The 17,151-nt window shown below is 45.0% G+C and overlaps 1 protein-coding gene and 1 non-coding gene across 15 annotated transcripts in view; both read left to right on the plus strand.

The window, feature by feature from the left end:
* The window catches only part of PRRC2B (proline rich coiled-coil 2B), a 50,184-nt gene extending 33,576 nt beyond the window's left edge, over positions 1 to 16,608 (plus strand). For 5 of the 14 annotated variants that reach the window (XM_069873161.1, XM_069873166.1, XM_069873162.1 and 2 more), the window contains exons 19-32: positions 983 to 1,124; positions 1,606 to 1,688; positions 2,387 to 2,578; positions 2,718 to 2,912; positions 3,346 to 3,432; positions 4,353 to 4,457; positions 5,073 to 5,265; positions 6,506 to 6,603; positions 7,216 to 7,343; positions 8,154 to 8,394; positions 9,816 to 9,992; positions 10,660 to 10,751; positions 11,255 to 11,375; positions 11,815 to 16,608. In XM_069873161.1, the coding sequence (XP_069729262.1) occupies positions 983 to 1,124; positions 1,606 to 1,688; positions 2,387 to 2,578; positions 2,718 to 2,912; positions 3,346 to 3,432; positions 4,353 to 4,457; positions 5,073 to 5,265; positions 6,506 to 6,603; positions 7,216 to 7,343; positions 8,154 to 8,394; positions 9,816 to 9,992; positions 10,660 to 10,751; positions 11,255 to 11,375; positions 11,815 to 11,955 (1,995 nt within the window). In that variant the 3' untranslated portion in view covers positions 11,956 to 16,608. Of the gene's footprint in view, positions 1 to 982; positions 1,125 to 1,605; positions 1,689 to 2,386; positions 2,579 to 2,717; positions 2,913 to 3,345; positions 3,433 to 4,352; positions 4,458 to 5,072; positions 5,266 to 6,505; positions 6,604 to 7,215; positions 7,344 to 8,153; positions 8,395 to 9,815; positions 9,993 to 10,277; positions 10,370 to 10,659; positions 10,752 to 11,254; positions 11,376 to 11,814 lie in introns of those variants that run through there. The other 9 variants (XM_069873168.1, XM_069873170.1, XM_069873165.1 and 6 more) reach the window with 6 other exon arrangements.
* On the plus strand, positions 5,504 to 5,591 carry LOC138729461 (small nucleolar RNA SNORD62). The gene has a single exon (XR_011338898.1). It is a non-coding gene; the product is annotated as a small nucleolar RNA SNORD62 (small nucleolar RNA).
* Positions 16,609 to 17,151: the final 543 nt, after the last annotated feature.

The raw sequence follows: 17,151 nt of genomic DNA on the forward strand, positions 1-17,151 counted from the left end.
GCAGTCGGAGGAACAGGACTCCAAAAAGTGTTTGGATGAGCAGAATACTACACTGTTGGCCAAAGGAGGACAAATTCTTAGGCCCAGGAAACATATTTCGGCTTTGATGAGCAGGGGCCACTGGTCTGAAAAGGATGGTTAGTGTTCTGACTGTTCTTGTTTTCTAGCAGAATTGTTACTTGTGAGTTAAGAGGGATTTTCTAAAGTGATTCTCATCCAAGGCAATTTGGTTCACTAAGCTAGTTGCTGGCTGTAGTTAGTGGGATGTTGGGCTGCAGTGAGCAGTGGGGGACCTCTGCACTCCTGCTGTGTCAAGTGTTATTGCTGGAGCAGGTTGTGGTAACTTCCTTGCCAGAGGAGTCATGTTTGTATCTGGGCACCTGACCAGAAAGAAACTTAACAAACTGGAAGCTCTGATGACTTCTTGTTCCTAATAAGATGAAGATGATTTAGAAGAAGAGATTTAAGACTGCAGTGTGGTTGCTTAGCAAAGTACTGTTCAGGAGGGGGACGCTTTTCTACATGTGTTGGAAGGCTGCAGATTCTAGGGAGATGAGAGAATACTTTGACGTGAAAGGAGAAGTAGTCAAATTGGAGGACTAAATACAAACGAAAAGTATTGCTGGGAAATGCTTCCTGACATGGAGGGCTTGTGGTAGGCTCAAGGAGTCTCATGAGCAACAGTATAAAAGCCTGGTTGCTTGGCATCTTTAAGCTGAAGACAGCGTGTGAACATGCAGTGGGAAAGGCCTTGCAGTTGCAGAGATGAGCTTCTCTTTCTATTCAGATCTTGGATCTGTGAAAGAGCCATCTCTGTATTGTGTAATCATTAATTGATCTTGCTGTAGCGTGAGTTACTGTTAAATGAGTTGTGGGCTTTTCACATTGCAGCATTTGGAAATCCAGGGTTTGAACTTGGCAGGAGCAGGCTGTTAGCCCAGGGCACTGGCAGGTTTTACAGCCTGCGCCTTTTCTCTCTCAGGCACCAGCTAAGGCCCGCGTCCTTCAGTCTCGCATTCCTCCTCGATTTGCTAAGAAGCAGAACAGCTTGTGCTTGGAGCAAAGTGATGTAACGGTGTCTGGAAACAGCCTGGGCACAGAGATCTGGGAGAGCAACAGCCCAGGTCAGTTTGGGTCTGTTTGTTCCAAAGTGTTTCACAGAACTGGGGATTGCCCTGGTGTGTGCGGGAAGAACGGGGTGTCAGTGCTTAAGAGCAGACCTCCTTCTCTTGTACGATGCTGGAAGTGGGGTGGGAGTTTGCAAACATCCTGGGTAGCATCTTTTAAGAGCTGTACTGTACGATGCTGTACTGTTCAACCATCTTTCTCCTGTTGTTGACCATGTCGGTCTCCTAATCTATTTTTGTGTCTTTGTGTAACATCAAGATCCTACTGTAGTCTATTGGGCCGGATCTACTTCAGGCATTTTCTTATTTTGCCTTCCTCTGCTTCTCTAGTACTGACTAGCTAGTGCTTCCCTTGTTTCTCCCTCTGCCCTTTTTCTCCTGTTGTTTTCATGTTCGCCAAGAAATCTCTTCCCTCTTCTCCATCCTGTGTACTGGGTGTATTTCAGGCAGATGAACCCTGCCCTCTGTTCTCTTCCAGCTCTTTCTGTTCAGTCTCCTGGCAGTGATTCCTGGAGCAAGCCTGTAAATACCTTTAATGGTACTGAATCCAGCACCGCGGAGGTAAGTGGCACCTGATTGCCATTCAGGTAGTGTGTGTATAAAATATTAACATAGTTAGCTTATGCTTCTCATTGCTCCATCTTTGCTTAGCAACTCAGCCCTGCTTGTGCAATTTTTAAATTGTCTCTTTGCAGTTCTGATTTGAGCTTGAATCAGTTCAAATCCTGAACTAGAGGAACAAGAGCTAATGGTGGTACATGTGGATATAAATTTGGAGTTCTCTGTCTGGTAGAGCTATTCCAGGGTTATACTCCTAACTGGACACAGGGTGTAGCTGAGGATGGCGGAATCCCATGGGTCATGTTTGTGTGCTTTATGCCTGCGAGCAATGTGTAGCTGTAGCCTTAACGCAGGGAAGGCCAAGGAGGTTCCCGAATGCTTCATCTCTGGAGACCAGAGTTAAATCTGATTTGGGTCACAAGTGAAATGTGTTAGGCAATCTCAGCCTAGTTGCTATGTGGGACGCTTTTTCTTTATTCTAAAGCCATGGTCCGGTTGGTGCATTGGTTAACCTGTCTCAGGGTTGTGTAGAGCTGAAGCAGCCAAGGGATGCTGCAGGTCAGGCCCAGCTCCTTTGCAGTTAACCAAGAATGTCATTGGAAAAGGGGACGTGGTCTTACTGTTTTCTGGGATTTTTTTCCTCCTTTGTGGAGCCGGGTCAGAGCCCGGGGCTTTAACACATTTCGTGCTTTGCATAGCAGGGTTTTAAAGGCAGCCAGGGGGATAGTGGCATTGACTTGAGCGCGGAGTCTCGGGAATCCTCCGCTACCTCCTCTCAGCGCAGTTCTCCATATGGCACCCTCAAACCAGAGGAGATGAATGGGGCTGGCCTGGTGGACCCAAAGCCTGACTGCCAGAAGGAGCAAGTGCAGAAGCAATCTGATAAAAAGGTAATCTGGATTTGCAGCCAAGCCAGAGCACGTAGTGAGAGACCTCGTGAAGTGGTTGTGTTGTTCTTGATAGCATTTTTAAGGCTTGAGGTTGGGTAATTCAGTCTTTGTGTCTCAGCCTCTCTGCTTTCCTGTTAAGGATTCAGATCAAGGCTCAGGACAGAACAAGGAACACAAGCCTGGACCAATCGGCAACGAACGCTCCCTGAAAAACAGAAAGGGTTCGGAGGGAACGGAACGGCTGGAAGGGAATATTCCCCCTGTTAACGGGGTGGAAATTCACGTGGATTCTGTACTTCCTGTGCCACCCATTGAATTTGGAGTAAATCCTAAAGTGAGGATTGAATTTAATTTTATCTTCTTGGTGGTTTGAGCTTGTTGAGATATGAAAGGTGGTTTGAGGCAGAAGGATTATTTAGAGGAAGCTTCCAGCTGTAGATTTGCCTTAGATTTCGTTACTGACACAAACCAGGTACTCAAGATGTATTGGCAAACACATAATATCCTTTTGGAAATCTTGTCCCAAGGACCAGCTGGGGTGGTAACAGAGGTGAGGGACAAAATTATGGCCATCTAAGCCTTTGTGTGCCTCTGGGGGTTGCCTGCTGCTGAGTGCTGAGAAGTCGTCTTATTCTCTTCCAGCAAGGCTTACTGGAGGACAGTCTTTAGTTTCTAGTGCCATTATTCAGGCTAAAGTCATTAACCATGAGAAGCAGATGCGTGGCCTTTGGAGCTGGATTTGAATTTTGTGTGTTTTGCTTTTTCAGGACTCTGACTTCAGCTTGCCACCTGGTTCTGCCTCTGGCACTGCAGCAAACCCTGTCACCAAACTGCAGGATGCCTTGGCCAGTAATGTAAGTATTTCTTTTTTTCTTTTGGTGTTGATTCATTGGAGATGCTCTATAGTTAAATCCGAGATGCTTCCAAAGAGAGCGAGCGTATTTCTTTGCAGTTGACTTCACACTTAATGCTTAGGTAGCACACGTGACTAAAATCCGTAATGAAAATCTGTCCCCTCAACGTACCTTGATAAAATGAGCATCGCTAGCTTAGAATTGGTATAGGGACTAGCAGCATTAGCATTCAGTGACCTGTGTAAAGCAAGAGGTATTGTGGATCTCCAAGATCAGCACTCTCCTCCCCTGAGACACAAAAGAGGGCTGATAATGGACACAATGCAGATAGTGGTGTTTTTTTAGGCCTGGACTGCCAGCTTCCTCAGAAGGTCTCGTTTGCCACAGCAAGGCAGAGAACTTGTTAGTCAGGCTCTTTTGGGGGTTTCCTGGCTGCTTCTGGCCATACGTTATGTTGTGTGAAAAAGTGAACATGCTGAAAGCCCAACTGGTAGCTGTGCTGTGGAAAGCCGTGTGGGAAACTTGCAAAGCTTGCTTTGAAATGTCTTCAAGTTTGTAGGCTGTCTGATGTAGGAGGTTTGCCTTGAAGGGTGTTTCTTTTGAGAAATCCTTTTTGTCTGAAATTTGCTTCCATTCCAAGTATGGGACAGGAGGGGGAACTCTGCTGCAAATTGAAGTTACTGGGTCAAATTGATGCTTGAGTGGAACGACATAGAGGGTGTCATTGCATGTCACTTGAGCTTCATTTATTCCAACAGCAGAATGGATCAGGCTTGAGTGTGGCACTTAATTCTTGTAGTACCACTGAGGATTGAATCCTTTGAGGTATCACTACAGCTGCCAGCTCTGTCAGCATTGGTAGCTCATGACGTTCTTGTAAGACTTCATAAAGTATCCACCATTTACCAATCTCCCCTCAGGCAGGGTTAGCGCAGTCCATTCCCATTCTGAGAAGAGATCACCACCTCCAGCGGTGCATCGGCCTGAACCCAATGTCCTTCCCCACTGCAGACCTTACGCTTAAGGTGAGCAACCTGGCATGTGTGTTTCTCCTAGGTGTGGATGCCATGTCTTCATGGCCAGAGTGGTGAGGACGGAGAGATCTTTCCCAGAGTGTTTAGTTAGGTACTGCTAGATCTTTAATTAGCTTCTGTAAATGTTGTGCATTTATGCTATTCAGCGTGGGTGGAAGGGCATGTGTTTCAACAGTCCTGGATGCTGAAGTCCTTGCCTATTGTAGAACAAGTGCAACAGAGCTTTCCTGCTATTTCAGTAGCTGGGTAAGGTGGTTGGTCAGGGAGCTGAGGTACCCGGTGGTTTAAGGAAGAAGAAAGCAAGCAAGCAACGATAGACAAGCAATCCCCCAACGTCCAAACAACAAAACTCCCCAAAATAAACCAAAACAAAAAAACATCACTGCCCGAAAGCCAAAAAGCTCAGCAGATGCTAAGGGGGATTAGGTGTGTTTGAAGGGTGCTTGCCCATTGGAAATCGGTGTGAAACCCCTTGACCTGAGACCTGCCAGGTTCTGCTGTGATTAGACTGAATTTGAACTGACAGGTCATAGGTGAGCAACTCTAGCCTTCAGTATTGTCCTCCCCATTTGAACTGTCTGTAGTTATTGTCCTTCGTTTCCATAGATGGAGTCTGCTCGTAAAGCTTGGGAAAACTCTCCTAGTTTACCAGAACAGAACTCCCCAGGAGGCGCAGGCTCAGGCATCCAGCCTCCTTCCAGTGTTGGAGCTTCCAATGGTGTCAGCTACAGCTCTTTTGGTGGAGTTTCTATGCCTCCTATGCCTGTGGCGTCTGTAGCACCTTCTGCATCTATTCCAGGTACCTGCAAACTGCGGCAGCAGTATTTGCATTGTCTGGTTGGTGTCTAGGAATCATACTCTGATTCTAGTAGACAAGAGCATGGTGAGAAGAGCTTCTGTGGGAAGTAATTGGTATTTAACTGATTCTAACAACAGTTCAGTCAGGACAGAAAGAGGGACTATCTCTCTGCTTGGAAGAATGTTACTTGAGTGGTATAAACTTAACACAAGGATGACATCCCCTATGTAGCAGCAAGTCTCTGTGATGTCTCAATAGATCCTGCTTACCCTTCACTGTGCGCTCAGTAGAATAGAAGGGAAGTGAAGAAGCTTATGGCTGAGAGACTTCAGCAGCCCTAACACCAGTATCAACCATTCCTTGTCTCATTTTCTATTTGTCACAGGTTCTGAGTGCCTTCTGCCCTTTGTATGTAATAACAACTTGCTTACAGTTTGCAGAACTCTGGGAGGTGGGGCGGTGTTGCTGTCCTTGCTTTAGAGGAAAAGCTTAAGCTCAGTCATGTTAGATAGTATGTAATTAGGGAGAGCATCTGGAAAAAGGAGAGGTACTTGGGTTCTCTGGCTTCTGGGTCCCACAGGACCTCTCATGCACGCACCATCCTTCTCCTTCCTCTGTTTGAGAATGAAGTGGAATATGCTGGACAGAATAGTGAGTGGGCCACTGTACTAACTCTGCTACCAGCTTCCACTTGGAAAACATTGTTCCAAGACAGGTGATTTCCTTCCCCACCCACCCTCATTTTGCTTTTAAATCCTATGGTTCAGATCTGTGCAGAACCACAGGAGTTGCACAGTACTTCCTAATTGGTGCCACCCTTGGGGTGAATGTGGCTTTTAGCTCTCTTGTGTCTCAAACGCCATGTTTGCTCTTTCTGTCCCTCCTAGCTGCAAAGATCAGATGATTGCAGAACAACTCTGGCATTTAGGAACAATTTGGAGTACAGCTCACCAATCCCTAAACTGTTAGTGTCTCTTAATGTTTTTGTGGAGGTGGGAAACTTGGGTTTACATTTAGCCTCTTGCAGAAAGGTATGATTAATTCTCAGTAAGCCTGCTGCAGCAAGTTGGCTGATGGCTTTGGTATGTGGGCTTATGAACTTTGTAGGCTCCTTAATGAGTACTGTGTTTGTGACTTGCTGAGAGGTAGGAAGTAGTCTTGACCTGCAGGTCTCTGCACTGTGCTGTACCTGCATCTCTCCTGTACATTGAATTTACAGCCTGCTTTCTCTGATGTTCAGGTAACCATATTCCACCCTTGTATCTGGATGGCCATGTGTTTGCAAGTCAGCCCCGCCTGGTTCCTCAGACGATACCTCAGCAGCAAAGCTACCAACAGGTAAGGGAGGAGTCTTCAGGGTGACATTTAAGAAACAAGGAGTCATTTGCCTCTCTCATAGCCCAAAGGAGCTTGGATGTGGCTCCCTTTAGGTTCCTTGAATGCCCCTTCCCAGTGGGTGTCACAGCTTAGTGAAATTGGAGGGAGGGAATTAAGGTTTTTTTCCCCTTTTGTATCAGTGCCTTTGGACTGGGTTTAACTGAAGCAGAGGCTGAGGGGTCTGTGTGAGGTAAAGTGACTTTCAGTAAATTCTGCAGCCAGTCAATACTGAAGAGCAGTTTTACTACCCTTATTAAACAAGGTGTTGATAGAGTTTGGGGTGTGCCTCTTTAAGGTAGGAGAGCAGGGAAGTGAGAGCTTGAATTGTCTGTGCCTGTTCTGTGTGTGGAGCATATTGGTACCCTCATGTGCCTCTTGCAGGCATCATTCTTCCCTCTTGGGTACCACTTCCAGCGTGCTGCTGTTCTGTGAAATCATACAGGGGCTGGGTATAGGTGCAGCATAGCTAATTGTTGTGGCATATTGACTCGCAGAGGAAACTTGGATTTTTAACAGCCTGGGAGAATTTCTGTCTCCTCTTGTACTGCTCAGTCATCTTAATTTCTTCTGCAGGCTGCTGCTGCTCAACAGATTCCCATTTCCCTCCACACGTCTTTACAGGCTCAAGCTCAGCTTGGGCTGAGGGGTGGTCTGCCTGTTTCCCAGTCCCAGGAGATGTACAGCTCCATACAGCCCTTCAGGTAACTGCTTTCAGTTTTTCATTTTCTTGTGGTCTCAACTCTTAAGTTCCTGATGGCTGTGTACATTAATCACATACTTCACACTGGTCTTCTCTTCCCTCTTTCTTGACATGCTGTTTCCTTTCTCTAGTACCTCTGCTGGAGTGGAGAGCAAGGATATCGGGGCACATAAGGCTCTCTGTAGCATGTTTCTTTGTAGGACAATGGCAAAGACTGTCCTTGGAGAACTATGGAATTGGATTGAAAAAAATTTGTACTGAAAAATCTGTATTGAAAAAAATTTAAGGTTCAAATTAGGAAATCAAACATAAATGTTAACAGCAGCAGTACTTGGCTACAAGGAACCATGTGCTAGAGTTGAAGGATTGAGACGTCCACTTCAGAGTAGTCCTTCAATGCCTCCTAGACACTGAGGTTTTTAAAAGCCCTTTTCTTGTTGGAGCTGTTTGAATCTTTAACTTGATTCTGTTCTGCTTTGCAAAACTGCTGTAGCCTTCTGCTAACCCGAATTCTCCCTTACTACAAATCCAGAATTTGCTGTGCAGGATGTGATTCTATGATTCTGTAAACTTTGGATAGGACAATGCAACACAAGGACGTGATTGTAAGAGCTTAAAAGTGAAAGTAAAAAAAACCCCTGTAACTAAAATGGAAAGTGCCGTAACAGCTTATTCGTAAGCTGTCAACTGAGTAGTGTCTGAGAACTGCCTGCTGGTTGCAGGCCAGATACAGTTTGGCTGTGTGTGTGTGTGTGTGTGTAGTCTCCAGAGGTTTTCTATTTACTGACTTGAGTGTATTTTTCTCCTCCAGGTCTCAGGTGTATATGCACCCCAGTCTGTCTCAGCCCAGCACCATGGTCCTGACAGGAGGCACTGCGCTGAAGCCTCCGTATTCCGCCTTCCCAGGCATGCAGCCTTTGGAGGTGGTGAAAACTCAGTCTGGTCCCCCCTACCAACCCATGAATGGAAGCCAGACACTGGTTTATGAAGGCCAGATAAACCAGGCAGCTGGTATGGGAGCTTCCCAGATGATGGACTCTCAGCTTACGCAGGTTAGGAACGGGGATTGGGAGCCACTCCCTTACACAGGCTTTTTCACAGCCACTTGCGTGTGACACTGGGTCGAAACTAGTGTTTGTGCTGAGTCATGTGTTTGTGTGAACCAAGCTCTTAGTAAAGAGGCAAAAGGTCTCCCTGGGAGACTGCTCTGTGAACAGTTGTTTCGAACATGCAGCATCTTATTTAACGAGATTCTTGGTAATTACTTGTCTGCCCCGCTGAGGATGTAACTTGCATATCCTCACCTTCAATGTAGATGTTTCATGAGCTTGAACCTTGTGGTGCTTCGTGCATAGAAGGCGGTGATGCAATAGTTGTCGTAAAAGTACCTCATCTGAGAACCAAATTCCAGTTGTCTCCAGATTTGACTCTGCTTCCATGATAACTGGGACCTTTTATTTAAAGCTTATCTATTGTCTCAATTCATTTGTTACTCAGTTCTTATTTTCAAACCCTGATGATCTGTTTGGCAACATCTTAACAAAAATTGTATGTGAAAAAGCTTTTCTAAAGCACGATTTAGAGAAAGACATTGAATCCTACTGTGATCGTAGCTGTATTTGTGGACTTGGGTTCTGATTCTCTGGAGGAGTTTGACAATACTTTTATTAAATTCATCTCATGTTTATTTTATGCAAGATATTAAAAGTTTACTTCTTGCTTAAAGAGGGAGTTTTATGTTGCAACTGACAGTTAATCCTGAAAGTAACTTAGCTGAGGAAAATACAGAGAGTACTGGCAAATTAAATGTTTGAAAAAATGCTTTATCCGTCATGAACTAGTAACTTGGTCTCTTTTGCCAGTCTTATTTTTGTCATAGAACCTCCAAAATCCAGCAGTTGTGAGAACTGCCAAATGAATCAGAGGGAACAGGAGGCTCTTGAGTCCCGAGTTGCATTTTTTTTAATTGCTCATAATTATTACTATCATCAGTTTGAAACTCATGCAGAACATAGAGCTGAGGTCACCATCACTTTCTCTGGAGGCCCAGTCCCCCAAATACTTTGGCGTGAAAGCACAGCAGACTTTCTGGTTTGGGCATCAGAGCTGCCAACAAAATGTGTGTGACACTGTTGTATTCAGAGAAAACACCTGTGCAGGGACTGTGAGCAAGACTGAAGAACTGGATGAAGGTTCTAGGCGAAGAGGAAAGCCCTGTGTTTGGGCACAGTTATGTTAAAACGATGCCATGTTAAAAGCCCAGCTTGATGGGGTGTTGGCAGCACTACCACAACATGCATTTCAGTGTGTTAAGTCCCTCTGTTCCATTGATTTGCATTTACTCTGTGCCAGGCCGTGCTGTTTGTGAGCTTCCTTTTAGCAATGCTGTGCTTTCCAGGGCATTAGGAGATAGCAGCGTGTCAGACACAAGACAGTTATGGCTACTAAGTAACTACATGTCCTTACCACACAGCTAACAATGCCTGTGCCTGGCTCCCAGCTTCCTCTGCCCCGCTACGGCTCTGGTCAGCAGCCGCTGATTTTACCACAGTCCATCCAGCTTCCTCAGGGGCAGAACCTGCCCGTAGGAGCTCCCCGAAGAATCCTCCCTCCTGGATCCCAGCCTTCTGTTCTTGCTCCCAGCAGGGAGGTAAGGATTAACTCCTGCATGCTCATCTTGGCATTCATTAATCCCTCCTGCATTGAAGCTTTACTCCTTGATCTTGCTTGTTAAAGGGGAGACTGGCTTGTTTGGGGTCCTTAAATATCAAAGCCAAGGATTGGTGTTAAATTGAAGAAGCCCTTTTCCCCTCATCTCCAAAGCACCGGCCAGCAGTTCTTCAGGTTTTGCTGCTGGTCATGATTCTGTTTCCAGGGAGCCACATCCTGCCTTGATCCAGTTTGGAGTCTCCAGTTTTATTACATGTTTACACAGGTTTCCCCAGAGTGCTTGAGGGGTGGTGAGCTCCAGACACAGTTGGAATACCGCCCAGATATTTCACTCTGTTGTGAAGCTTGTCCATTTGAGTAGGTATATTAATGTAATGTCTGGTTTGATGGATTCGTATCATAAGTTTGTCTATTACAGGGGAGAGAGAGCACAGCAGTTAACTTCCAGGTTCTGTATTTGCTTGTGCTGCTGGCTTGTTGGTTTAATGCAAGCAGATTACTTGACTTACAAGCCTCGCTTTCTTCACCTTAAAAAATGGGCATGATGGGTAAAAGGGCAAAGATTTTACTTAAGTGTTTATATGAAGTAGTGATCTATTTGTGAATGTGCAAAGATGATACTCTCTCTCACTCGCTTCCCTCTGTAGTCCTCCCAAATGGAAATGAAAGGGTTTCATTTCTCCGACGGTAAACAGAATATGTCCTCCGGAGGGTCTATACCATCACCACATACATACAGGTAAAGTGTTTACAGAAGTTACACTCTGTAGTCAGAACATTTGTGTGGAGAATGTGCTTACTGTAGTCCAAATACTTGCATCAAATCCATGATCGTGACTTTCATGTTTGGGTGCAGGCCAGCGTGTGTCTGACTTGGTCCTTTGTGCTTGAGAAGTGCATGAAGTTTGTTGGCCGAGTCTGAAAGAGAATTGGAATTGGTGTGTGCTTTTGTGTGTTCCTTGTTGAGGTGGAAAATTTGAGGATCACTGAATAAATGTTTTAGTTTCCAGCGCAGTCCTCTTGAGATGAGAGGTGGTAAACTCTAGGAATACCAAACCTTCCATTCATAGAGCCTTTTCGGTCATGAAATTACTTTGTTTCTCCTAACCAAATCCATGTGTTGTCTTTTGGGCTGCGGAGCTCATGGATCTGCACAGCACAGACTCGTGCCCTGTCTACTGCTGCTTTCTGTTGTCTTCTTTTTTTCTTTCACACGTGAATAAGGTTCTCATTCCATTGTAGAATTTACTCCATGAATGTTGTCGACTCTTCGATTTCCAGGCCTAGCTCTGCCAGCCCAAGCGGAAAGCCGTCAGGACCAGCAGTTAGTATGGGCTCTGTGCAAGGACACTACGTCCAACAGGTAGCGTACAGCACTGTTTTGCTTGACCCAACAGCATCTGCTCTTCTCTGCTGTCGTGCTTATGCCTTGGGCTTAAGAGATGGGATGTAAAGGCCTGTATGTGAAGCTCTCTGGAGGAGCTGTTATTTTGCCTGCAAGGAGAGCAGGTGTGTGCATGTTAAACTGAGTCTGAGAGTAATCTTGTGTGATTTGAAAGTCAGGAGGGATTAGTGGATGACCTGTTCTGCAGTGTCTTGTGTTGTTTGTTGCTGAGTTTTTATGGGTTATTTACATTGCCAGAGATGCGAGACATGTCAACAAAGCGTGACAGAATACAATACGTACCTGATCTTTGGAGCAAACATGGTGATGTCTTGAATGAATAATAGTCACAGTTTGGATTTTACATCTGCTTAGGTGTCTCTGTGCTAGCTAATGCTTTGGTTTTGTGTGTCAAAAGGCAAAACAGCGGGTGGATGAAAATAAAGCCAATCTGGGAGCAGTAAAGCTGCAAGAAACGGCCTCAACAAACCAGATGAAGCCAGTGCGCACAGGAGCGATCAAACCTCAGGCAGTCAAAGTGGAGGAAAGCAAGGCCTAGGAGCACCTCTGATGCCCAGCTGGTCCTGCTGCCTGGGAGGCGCTGCAGCTTAGACTGGTCCCCACTGGATCTCCTGAAAATCTCACCAGGATCTACTCCCTGCATTGACTGACTACAGCGAAATCATCCAAGCCCCTCTCCCAACAAAGCAGTTTGAAACAGTGGATATGACATTGACCTGCTTGCTTTAAAACAAACCAACCATGTGACTTTTAAGTGGCTCAAGCCTTTTTTTTTTTTTTCCCCCCGCCGTATGCGCCATCCACAGGTAGCTGTGATCGCTCACTTGGCAAAGCCCATCCTTCTCCTTCCCTACTTCTGTCTCAGCAGAGTGGCTACTGCTGGAGAGGGGTTAGTTGGAGGCTTTTCATTTTAAAGGCAGCTGAGGTTTTTACAAAAAAGCTATATCTTTGTTTATAGCAGAACTTTTATATGTTCTCTCATTTCCCCCCAGCCCCTTCTTTCTGCTTTCCTCATTCCATCCAGAAAAGAATTCCCTTCGGCTAAAGTTGTCTGCTTAGTTTTACATATGGTTCTGTGCTATGTTGAGAATCATGACTCTTCTAAATTGAATTTGTTTGGGTGCATTTTCCCTAGATGATTTAGCCTTTTCAATTGTTTGATTTTTAAAAAACCAAACAGGACGGTTATGACATTCTTTTAATTTTTCAGCATTTTTGTTTTAAGCTAGAAGCAGTGCTTGCATTAGAAGTAAATGTATACTGAAGTTATATAGTAGATCAGTGTATACATCTTGAAACTTGCACCACTTTACTTGTAGCTTTGGGGTGCCTTGTGCACAACAAAATGTGGTGTTTTCATTTTAAGGAAAAAAAAAAGCCCACCACCAAACTTTTGTTGCAAGCTCATCTGGATGTAGGTTTGTGGGATTTTTGTGGGTTTGGGATTTTCTAGTGACTACCAAACATGCAACAAAATGTAGATCGTAGATTTACAACATGTAGAATCAGTTAAGAAAAAACATCCGCGCCACACATGGGTCAGAAGAGTTGGCTGGAGCCAACGGGTCTGTATGGACTACTTTTTGTAGTTGTGATGCTCTCTTATGCTCCCTACCTTGGCTGCTCTTAATTCTTCATGTCTCCTGAGACTTGTTCTGTATTGTTTGTCCCCTGGGGCTGCTCTCCTAAGCTTTGCTCTTCTCCCTTTTCCCTAGATCTTGCTTTCTGTTCCTCATGGCCTTTTGTAAAATTTGAATAGAAGCGCATTGGTAAGGGAGCCTCTCTGCAAGGCAGTCATTTTAGCACACTTGGAACCTCCTTTTTTTGTGTTGGAAGCACATGGTTTCAGAGGCAGTTTGGAATTATGCTTTTACTCTTTCCCCAGATGAACAGCAACAGGTTCTTTACTTTCGATGCAGCTGCATACAGTGTGCATACAGTGTCACCGTCTCATGCTTCCTCACCAGTATGTGATGATCTAAGAGAGGCAGGTGCCAGTGGGAATGGGCTGGGGGTTTATTTCTTTGGTTGTTTGGTTTTGATTTGTGTGTGTGCGTGCGTGTGTGTGTGTGTAGATTTTTAGGATGGACTTAAAAGTTCCTGAGAGTGCTTAGAGTCCTTTAGCTGACAGTAGTCTTGAGTAAACTCAGCTACTTCCAACTAACTTGGTTTGTGTTGTTTAGTTCTTTCAAAACGTAACATAGGCTGGTCACTCTGAAGTGAGGGAAAGAGAACTTCATTTCTGCAGGAGGTGACGGCTTCCGATCTGGCTGTGCTGTGCCTCTTCTAGGTGGCAGCAGGTCATTTGGTGGTGGTTCCAAAGAAGATGTTTTGAACAAAGAATGTATTTGGGAAGGGATCTGAAAGATGTTCTTGTTTCTTCGTTTGCTTTTTTCCCCCTGTTCTGGGAAAGATCCTTCATAACTTTCTAGGGATGCATTTGAAGTTTTAAGCTAGGTATAAATAAGAATTTTATACAATAGCTTTAAAGAGCTTAGAAATTTAAACTAACTTAGATATAGTAATGTCCCTTCTCCACAAATGTCCTCATCGACCTTGGCAGAGAACCTGAACGGAAAGGGATAGGATGGTACTTCTAAGAAGACTAAAAGCTCTTCCCCCCACCCCCCCCATGTTTTATGGATTTTTAACTTCAGAGCAGAGTGTGCCAGCATCTCTCTAGCATCCTTCTTAAAGTACAGGGTTTGAGATTTAGCAACAAATATTTCTCCAGCCTTCAGGCGTTTCCCAGACCCACATCCTCATCTGCTAATCCTGCTCCCAACATTTTCCAAAGATTGCTCCACCAGTAAGTCATCCCAACCCCCTATTTTTTCCCTGGAATATCCTGAACAACACTCTTCCGTTTTTGTTTTTTTTTTTTTTAATTACCCTTTTGCCCAGCTGGCCCTAGCTGATAGCGGCCCAGAATCAACAGTAATGACTAAAGAGACTTATCCAAGCACCCCTCTTCTCATCTCTTTCCTGCCCTAGACACACTACTTAAGCTTTACAAAGACACTAACCTCTTTCCTCCTACCTATGTGACTTCAAAGTGGTCAGATGTGTTGGAGAAACTGGGTTATTGCTAGATACGAGTTATTGCAGGCCCCCCGGTGTAAATGCCATCAGAACTACAATACTTCCTGTTGAAAACGGTCACCCTTCTTTCTCTTTTAACCCCTCCATTCCTTCCCCCAACAGAATAAAACACTAGAATTTATTTATACGTATTTGATGTTGTAGGTCTAGGTGAAAAAGTAATTGTTTCACTGCTCTATTTATATATTATGTCTGAATTATTCTGTGCAGGAAAGGCCAAGAAATGCATGTGAGCTTCATTCCATTCCTCACCTTTGTGTGACTGTCAGCTGCAGTTGGCAAGACTCTTTCACTTAATGGAGTTTTGTGTGATGGAAAGCAGTTTTAGAGCCCAAATTTTTTAAGGTGCAATATCCTTCTTCTCTGGCATATACTTTTGTTTGTTGTACAAGGTTAGTGCAGTTCGTGGTGCTCTTGAGTCAAAAGGAAAGCCTCTGACCCTCAAGGTGCACAAATGCCAAGGGTGCTGGTACGCTGATACACATTCAACTTGGGCAAGAGGAGAATAGAGATGTACAGAATGTGGATATGGTTTATAATAAGGGGATAGTTCTGCTTGCCATCTCTGCTGCTGAAGGGTTGGGCCCTAACGATTTATTCCTAAGCAAGATGCTTTTGCTTTGACTGGAAATCAGCTACCAAATTAGTCTCCTTCTGGAAAGATGCAGTGGGAGGAGAGTTGGAACCCATATTTTCTGCAAAAGTGGGCGAAGCAGAAATAATTCAGAGGCTGACTTGGCTGCTTCTTGTTCAGCTGAAGCTCTGAACCACGTGTGTCATCAGTTCTCTTACATGCAGTGATTCATGCCTGAGCAGCTGCATTCAGTGTTGCTTTCCTCTCCAACCTGCTTTTAGCTAGTAATTAAGAAACAGCACAAAAAAAAGAGGTTAGAAAAGAACAATAGGAAGGGGGGGAGGTGGGGGGAAATCGCTCCAGTGTAATTTTAAATGAGTGGAAGCAGCAGAGTCACCAGTGACACAGGTATTGTTGATCTTCCCTGGCTCTTCCTGGCTCTGCTGTGGGGCAGCTGAGCAGTCGCTGGTTACTCTGTGAATGCATTTGCAGCCCATTGAACTAGCATGTGTTTGTGTTCGTGCAGAGGCACTCCATTTAACAGTTTCCTTGCAAGAATGCAGCAAAGCTACAAGCTGCCCTGTAGTTCCTGTGTATTTATAGATAGATATTAAAAACTGAGCCTAGCGGTTTCGCTGTCTCACCTTCTGGCAGGCTACTATGTTCACTTCATTGGAGCACCACTGCATGCCGAGATCTCGTTCTGTTGTGTCATTAACCTTCCATTTTGCTTCTGACTGGTTAAGCACAGGTTAATTCCTTGTAGCGTGGGTTATTTTTGATACACAACAGCCCAGAGGCATTTGTGAGTAAGGATTAATTTACAACTGCTATCAAGGTACTTAGTGGTGGCCCGTCAACAGAAAAGGTGCATTTTGCCGAAGCAGTGGAACTGCTGCCTGAAGAGACAGCAACAATCCAGCTATTTTTTGTTGTTTATTTTAATCCAAAGACCACCACATTTTCCTAGTGGATGCCCCCTTGGGTTTACTGGCTCATCTTGGCTCCTCGAGAAGTTCTGCAGCCGCAACCTTGACTGTTCCCTGGGAATCACAGCAGCAGCAGGGAAGCGCTCGCCCTTAGCATGTCTCAAGGCGTTGTCCTTAGCTGGAATACTCCTCTGGCTCTGTAAAAATGGCATTTGTTGTTTCTCGAGGGGATATCGTACTCCTTAAAGCTTTTAACCTCATGACCTGTATAGTACATTTTTTTTTGGCCTTTCCTCTCTTTGTCTTTTCATGTAGACCAGATATTTGAAAGGGCAGACGATGGATAATTGTGTAACGTGCAACCTGTTTATATTTTTTGGAAACTTTTACTTGGACCGGACTCGAACCACGGCATCACCAGGCCAGTTGCGGCACACTCTTTATTGCCCTTTTTCCTCGTTTCAGTACCTATTGTTTCTCCTTTCAAATATGTGATTGTATTAGCTCTTTCCATATGAAAGAATTCTCCTTATTTAAATAAAAAAAAAAATAAAAAAAAAACAAAGCAGGTTCTGCTTTTCTCAAATTTCTGTGTCCCTTGCCTGGTTCTTTTGGGTACAGACTTAAATGGTTAGGTTTGTGGTTTTTTTTTCCTTGACCAGAGGTGGGTGCAGCACTGACGTGTGTGGCAGTATCACTTAGGGGACACACACGGAGCTTTTGGGGTGCCCTGAGGGATGGGGCAGGTGCAGGGTCGTAGCCTGGGGGTAGGAGGTTCCCTCAGGGCAGCTTTGGCAGGGTCTCTAGGAGCCCTTGCACTACCCAATGAACTCTCCACGGCTCATTTTGGAGCACCCTTTATGAGGGCTGGGCAGCGTGAGGGAGTAGTGATCCTGATGGCTGCTGAGCAACGAGACAAGAGCGGTGGCAGATGGATTTTCATGTTCATGCAGATGTATGAACTTCCCCAGTGATCTTGTGCGTATTCTATTGCTTCCACGGAGTCATTTTAACATTGTTACGAACCTCACAACAGTCAACTCTTGTTAATTTCGAGCTTTGGCTCCAGCTCTGCCTGACCTCGCCTTTGAGCTGGGGAGAGGCTGGACACAGAGGGGACTCCAGCAGA

The sequence above is a fragment of the Phaenicophaeus curvirostris genome, chromosome 20 (genome assembly GCF_032191515.1).
Source record: "Phaenicophaeus curvirostris isolate KB17595 chromosome 20, BPBGC_Pcur_1.0, whole genome shotgun sequence".
In the NCBI taxonomy this organism is placed as follows: Eukaryota; Metazoa; Chordata; class Aves; order Cuculiformes; family Cuculidae; genus Phaenicophaeus; species Phaenicophaeus curvirostris.